Source organism: Hipposideros armiger, unplaced genomic scaffold, assembly GCF_001890085.2.
Source record: "Hipposideros armiger isolate ML-2016 unplaced genomic scaffold, ASM189008v1 scaffold_1781, whole genome shotgun sequence".
Taxonomy (NCBI): Eukaryota; Metazoa; Chordata; class Mammalia; order Chiroptera; family Hipposideridae; genus Hipposideros; species Hipposideros armiger.
In genome coordinates this window covers 31099-38768 of record NW_017733131.1, presented here as the reverse complement: position 1 = coordinate 38768, position 7670 = coordinate 31099, and the positions used below count along the sequence as shown (strand labels likewise).

Genomic DNA, 7670 nt, shown 5'->3' with positions numbered 1-7670 from the left:
TGTCATGAAATACACAGAATACCTTAGAATTTCAGGAAATCTTGAGTATACCCAAGAATCCTGCTTTTTCATTCCCAAGTATCAAATATTCATGTCTGTGGGTAATTTGGAAACATTGTTCTCTGGCATTTTTATTCATCTTTTACTAAGTCACACACTTTACTACTCAGCATTGGGAGACGTGCTGCCGCCGCTGCCACCGCGGGTCTTTTATTCATCTTTTAAAACAGGAAAAATCACCGGTCCTTAAGCACCAGTTCTTGCTCTAGTATCCTATCACTCAATAAACTATGAGGACAGAGGGGAAACAAGCCGACCCCACTGAGCAGGTAAGCAGGAATCGGTTGGGAACCAGCCGAGAATATGCAAAGACCAGTGGTGGTGAAGGATCTTAGCCTATGCCCAGCAGGAAGGAGTGAGCACTTTCCGGCCTGGGGCCAGGGCTTCCCACCCAAACCAGGGGCCAACTTTTCTTCCTTGGCCCTAGGGCTGACCCTCTTCTCCAACATAGTCACCTCTTTCATCATCGCCAGTTCTGTTTCCTCTATAACACAGGCCTGTGACAGGAAGATCCAGACTGTCTCAGGCACAGGAAGTCCAGAACCTGCTGCTTCCTGTGTCTGCCCAGAAGTTCTCAATAACTGTCCCTGGGGCTCCTGCTTACCTCACACGATCTATCCTGCTCCTCTGGACCCAGGACCTGGGGCCTCTGGGGCAAATTCACATCAGCAGGCATGTCTCCTCTGGGCTTCAACTCTTGGTCTTTCTTGCAGACAACTCCACTTTTCCCAGGAGCCTGAAGCTGCGTGGGCATCTGGAGGCTCCAATCAGAGCTGCTGGGGAGAGGTGGGCTGGGCTATGAAGGGAGGTCCTATAGCCTCGAGGATGTGGCCTGACCCAGGGGCTCTGCTGAGACACCAAGAAGCCCTGGAAGGGCAATGACTACATGGTCACTCATCTAACATTTGCTCCACACAAATATTTCTGGGGGCTCTTAGGTGAAGGTCACTATGCTAGATAAATAACCAAAGTTCAGAAAAATCCAACTCTAGTTATTAACCAGTGAAAAATAAAGAACGACTGTAAGTTTGGACCAAACTTAATGGTTTAATTGCAGCTCTGCCACTTTTAGCTGTGAGAATATGACGTTATCATGTTAGTTCTAGTTTCCAAAATAAGGAGGAGGATAGGGATTGGGCACTGGGAAACTCACAGGACATGAGGCTTATTAAGCCTTCGGCACCTGCCTGGCATGTGGTAAACACCGAATAAAAATCAGCAGGTTGCAAGTCAGGTACCTTGTTTAACTTTCACACAACACTGTCAGCTAAAGAGTATAATTATTATACTCATTTTGTAGATAAGGAAACTGAAGTTGAATGCTGTTACATAGTTTGCATTAAGGTCACTCAGTCTGCAAAGAGAATCAGACCCACGTTCGCCTCATTCTAAAGTGCACATAGTCGCCACCATCCAATGTCATCCCCTATATGGTCAGCTTCCAGAAACACCATTTCCATTTTGAACTAGCCATATCTGGTATGCCCAAGGTTCTGGACATTTCAATGCCCATCCATAACACCCTAGACATCTCAGCCTTTCCTGACAAAGATAAAATTTAAATTCACTGTACTCAACCTCACCTTGACCTGAAAAAACTGCAGACCGTACCAGGACCCTAATCACTTATCCATTTCTGGCTTGTCCACAATGAATTACCACTCCCACCTCCCACCCCCAACACACATGCAAATGCAGTCACTGACAGCTCTGACCTCCAGAAATCCCCAATGAGTGGACCACAGGACTGTCAAAAGGTCACAAAATGCCTCCCAGCCACTGAAATGGCCAGGTTCCTGAAATCATCACTACCCGGATTGCCAATAAATGTTTCCCAGGAAGTGTGATTTCCACAGGACCCAAAATAATCCCCAACAATTGGGTTCAAAACAATGCACCTCAAAAGGAAACCATCATCAATCTGCTCAACTGTCAACCACTGACCTTTACCGTGTCCACAGGCACCCAAGGAGAGGCCAACACTGACCCAACCATCCTTTCCTGAAGGACCCCAAAACTCACTGCCTAGAAAGCAACGCAGGCACCCTCACAAGCCCCCATCACTTACTTCCTAGGCTTCTGGTCGACTGGTTCTCATATGCTACCCTTAGCACCCCACTTTACCGATTTCATAGGTCACTAATCACTGCCCCCGAGTCGAGTGTGTTATAATGTGACCCTCAATGTCCTCCAATCCCTGAAGCTCCTGCTCCCAGTCAATCACTGCCTTCTACAGTCCCTCAAGCAAGTGATTGTTTCCCCTAGTGTCCCCCACTGCCATCTACTAAGCCCTCTTAAGACGCACCTTCATTGTCCTCAAATGAGCAAGTTTCATGCGCCAACAATATATAAAATCTGACATTAAAGTACACTTGGAATTTAAGTTACAAAAATACTTACACACATACAGAAAATATGCAAAAAAAGTGAAAATTAACGAGCCAATCTCCCAACTTAAATTAGAAAACGCCATTTAGCCCACAATCCCCATCACTAAGAACCCCATCACTCACCCCAGATTCCCTCCCATCACTTTGCAGACCCGACATCATTCATGCCACAGACCACTCACTGGTCCCCCAACCACTATATCACTCACACCAAGTTGATTTCACCTCACTAACCCCACAGAATCCCCACTGCTAATATTCCAAATCACCTCAACATCTTGCATGCGACACACGGGTAAGAACCAGTGGACAACGTAGGCGAAATGGCCACTCTGGCCCACGTCCAGGGCGGATTGAACTGTGCGCATGCTCACTAGAACCTTTGAAGCCACACCTGCCAATAGTTATCATGGCGTATTACAGCGTAGGTATTTCTATTCTGCGGTTCACTTTCCTCCTGGGACTGTCAGGCAAACGACATGGCCGCGACCATAGGGACATGACAATAGAGGTCGCCATTTTCAAAGAAGTTTTATTCCGTACAGCCAGGGCTTGAATTTGCAATTTCACAAATAAAGTCTTGGGGCTGTCCCATGTTGGCAGGGGAACTAGAGATTTGGATCTCTGGTATAATTCAAATTAATAAGTGCAATTTAGCTTCGAACTTTTTGAAAGCTTTCTTTTCTTTCTTAGCCTCTTAATGATTCTGCTTGCTGTATATTTACTATGCATACCAGTTTCAATGTTTCTATTTACTTAGGCCCAGTGATTTAGGAGAGGTTTTGCATCTGTATGGGATCCACTCTCCTGGCTCCAACTTAAATCTACATAACGTATGCAAAGGTTGCAATAACCAGCTTAACCAGCTTAACTGCACCTTCTCCCACCCCCAACTATAGGCCAAAAAAATTTACATCCTGGTTAGAAAATTTAAAATTTGAGAACAAAGACTCGAGGCAGTAGTTTTCAGTAGTTTCCAGCAGACTGCCCAGCTTTACTCCTCTTACTTTAATAAATCTTACTTCTATATTTCTGTCTGACTTCGTGAATTCTTTCACCGCCCGTGAGCAAGCAGACACAACATATACTTGTGTGTGTGTATATATATATATATATATATATATATATATATATATATATATATATGTGTGTGTGTGTGTGTGTATTTCAGTTTCTTGGGTTGTGAGGATTGAATAATTAAATTATCACATGCAAAATGTTTAAAACAGAGCTGCTACATGAGAATGAGCTGTTACATGAGAAATATAATATAATATTTATTCTATTTCATCCACTCAACAAATATTAGGTTCCTATGATGTGCTCAAGAAAAAATTGCTTAAGGTCGTTGTTTGCAAAAGTGTTTGAGGATTTCAACATTTTTCCCAAGGACCATTGGTAATCCTTTGATGTTCAGATTGCTGTTTTGAATCATCATGCCATCATTCTTACTGATTTTTTCTTATTGTATTAATGGGTCTGACTCTTCTAGATCCTTCCAAATCTATAGTTCTGGCACATTTTCCAAACATCCATTTCACCTTTGATTTCATGAAATCCTGAATCTCTTGAGAAATTTTCAATTTTGCCTGTTATTTCTTTGCATTATAGTCACACTGTATTGTAGGAGGTTTGCATCATCAGAGAGACTGAATGAGGTAGATGTTTGTGATATAATGATTTGTAATAAGAAATGTAATATGAAATATTTGGTCTTCTGGCACAGAGCTCCCATAACCTTTGGAATTTCCTAAGTGTTGCAAAAGATAAAGGTGTCTTTTGTTATGTTAATGAAGTGACTTTGGGGAAAGCAAAGGTAGGTGGGAGCTGATTGCTAGGGGAACCAACCTTGTGATTAAAGGGTTGGAGATTTCAGTCCTACACCACCCTCCCCCACCTCTGGGGAGGGGTTAAGGGGCTGGAGGTTGAATCAGTTGCCAAAGGCCAATGATATAATCAATCATTCCAATGTAAGAAAGCTTCCATAAAAACCCAAAAGAACTGGGTTCTGACAGCTTCCAGGGTGGCGAACACATGGAGATTTGGGAGAGTCCTGTGCTTGATGGGAAAGAGCCTGGAAGCCCTGCACCCTTTCCCCCTACCTTGCCCTATGCGTCTCTTCACCTGGCCATGTAAGAGTGAAATTCGGTAAATCAATAACATAATTAGACTTAGCTAGTTTGCAGTTTTTTTGGGTCCAGACAATTAACAAAGAGGCTGGATGTCAAACTAGGTTCCGAAGATCTTATTAAGCTAAGCTCAGCAACCGCCTCTCCAACTAAGGAGAGATGGCGCCTAAGACTCAGGGGATAGGGTTTTTATAAGGCAGGGCTATAAGCAAAGCAAGTTACAGAAGCCAAAAAAGAATGTGCAGTTATTCCAGTTAAAACCGCATCCCGCTGTCACAACAGTACCGTTATGTTCAGATGTCTTAACAGTATATGGTGACCTGGTTGAGCTGACCGCACAACCTGTCCCTCAGAGATATGGATAATCAATGTTAGAAACTAAGGACGAGGTAGATAAACTAAAGTTAACTGTTGCAAAAACTCTTTGAAGTATTAAGATAGAGGCCAGGGGAGTTAACTTTTGTAAGGCCTTTTGATATGTTAAGATATGGGGGGAGTTAACTGCTGTGAAGCCTCTTGATATGTTAAGATTGAGGCGAGGGGAGGGGAGGAAGGGGGAACTGAGGAATGTTTTTCTTTAACCTTTTATTCCCCAGCAGAAGCAAAGCAGGTGTACTGAAGCAAAAAGAGCTGTTAGTTCTTAGAGTCTAGCTGGAGTAGCTGAAGTAGGATTTTTTAACATGAATCTGTCCGGCCTAGGGTCCGGGCCCGGGTCCCTTCAGTTTGACTCACCGCATAGCTCGCTATCTAGCCACTTGTAGTTAGACTTAGTTTGCAGTTTGATCCACCCTGATATTCAACTATTTCCTCTTTGTTTCTCCTCTCACTGATTAACTGAAGAACTCCGTTTTATTCCCTTTCTCAAGTTTACCCATAATTCCTCGTTAATCCATTTGATCAACAGAATCCTAACCTGAAAAGAGCAATTTCTTAATCCTCAGATGTCCAGATACTGGGATACACATAAAGCCCCAGGCCTCAGTTGTCCAGTCCGAGTCTGGAGTCCAGAAATAACATTGTCTTAAAAACAGACGAGGTCCGGCCGAGTGGCGCGATGGTTAAAAACTGGCTTGGGACGCCAGAGGGCCCCGGTTCGGATCCCACATATGAGGGCCAGNAAAAAAAAAAAAAAAGGGGCAACTGAATTATACATGCAAGAAGAAAAAATGGTGGGATTTCTAAAATAATAAACTAGAAGACTGAGCTGGAAGAGCTAAGAAAGACAGAAGAAGCTGACAAAATGTATAAGGTGAAAAGAATTTCAGATTTGTGTGATGATTCTAATTTCTGATCTGCCCAAAATAAAGAAAGTGAGTCATCTCATGGGAGCTGTCCACCACAGAGCTAAACAGGGTAACAGGACACAGTTTAGGCTCGGGGACGTGAGGGGTTGATATAGGATCATCAGAAAAATATGAGGCCTAATGATCAGCATACAAGGGCCCTTTAAGACAATTCCTATATGAAGGGATGACCAGAGGGAAGTATAGGGCCTCAAGCTGGTGACAACACAATTACAGGATGAAAGAGAAAGGAGATCCAGCACAGAAAAGAAAAATCAATGACTTCAGGGGGCAAATAAAAAGGAAAAAAGGCCTTGAGAAAACTCCATGGACACAAAGGGCAGTGTACACAGATCTGATGAGCTCCTATAACTATTCAGTTATGAGAAAAAAGAAATTAAAACCCTTTGGGTAAGCCCTTTTACCCATCACATGGGCCATAAATGAGAAATTTGGTACATGCTAAGTGTTGGCAAGCAAGGTGTGCAAATGCGAATCCTGCGCACAGCACATGGGAGTGGAGGCTGCACAGCTCATCTGAAGAGCAATATGGTTTATTAGTCAAAGTAAGTATATTTATATCCACTCCAGGCAATCCCACTCCAGAGTATCTACCTGTGAGAAACTGTTACACCCATCCCTATGGGACATTTACAAGAATGTATCGTGGCATTAGTTGTAGAAACTGGGATTAGGAGGCAACCTAAGTGTCCACCACCGTGGGAATGGATGAGTGTGGTATGTTGAATAACGGCCCCTCAATGATATCCACACCCGCTAGGGTAACAGTCACTCACCTTGATGCCTGTGATGTGGAAGTTCATCCTCCCCTAGCCATAGCTCCTTTTCTTTTTCCATCCTGAAAATGACCTCTGGGTTGGGAATGTGATACCCTGTGAATGAGAAAGGATATTGGATTGGGATGTGGTCTTGAGCTTTAGGGGCCGTTCAATGAAGCTTTGCATGGGCTCATCAGAAAATTCAACATCTTTCACTAAGAACAAAGTAATACTCAAAGATGCCCAAAAGGAATGAACAATTTCAGACAAAGAAAGACAAACCAATTACATGCTACAGATACCCCACTGCATTCCACAAGAAGGAAAGAACTCTCCCTGACGAGGCCCATCCAAGACTCGCAGGGCGGGTGTGCTTGCTCACCCACGGAGACAAGGTGGCTATAGATCTCTAGCATCACATCCTGGTACAGGCTTCTCTGGGCAGGGTCCAGATGCTGCCACTCCTCCCTGCTGAAGTCTATGGTCACGTCCTCAAATGACACTGGTCCCTGTAACATACCCCAGTTCAATGTGAATTAGTCATCACTGGTAAATGGGGAAGATAGAGACTTGTTTTTAATTTTTAAAAAATTTTCATAGTGTTGATGTTTCTTTCTCTTTAATGTTTTCTATTATAAAACGTTTCTGTCAGGCTGCTATGATTTTTTAAACACACTGAAATATATCATCTTTTCACAATATATGGGTTCACAGTGGTAAAAAGCCATGCATTTGTTATACCTTTTGAAATAGAACATCTCTGTAATTTGAGTATAAACCTATCACAGTACAATGGTGTACTGTTTATTACTATGGCCACTCATTATTATTTTAAAATACAAGAATAAAATGTCATGAAATACACAGAATACCTTAGAATTTCAGGAAATCTTGAGTATACCCAAGAATCCTGCTTTTTCATTCCCAAGTATCAAATATTCATGTCTGTGGGTAATTTGGAAACATTGTTCTCTGGCATTTTTATTCATCTTTTACTAAGTCACACACTTTACTACTCAGCATTGGGAG

The 7670-nt window shown here is 42.9% G+C and overlaps 1 protein-coding gene and 1 long non-coding RNA gene across 2 annotated transcripts in view; both read right to left on the bottom strand.

The window, feature by feature from the left end:
• ZNF175 (zinc finger protein 175) overlaps positions 1-7159 on the bottom strand; it is a 16289-nt gene extending 9130 nt beyond the window's left edge. The window contains exons 1-2 of the mRNA XM_019634635.1: positions 7024-7159; positions 6660-6755 (exon numbers count right to left, since the gene is read on the bottom strand). Coding sequence (XP_019490180.1) covers positions 6660-6755; positions 7024-7159 — 232 coding nt within the window. The remainder of the gene's footprint in view (positions 1-6659; positions 6756-7023) is intronic.
• On the bottom strand, positions 764-2797 carry LOC109378172 (uncharacterized). Its single transcript, XR_002122960.1, has 2 exons — positions 2720-2797; positions 764-927 (listed from the first exon to the last, which is right to left on the bottom strand). It is a non-coding gene; the product is annotated as an uncharacterized LOC109378172 (long non-coding RNA).
• Positions 7160-7670: the final 511 nt, after the last annotated feature.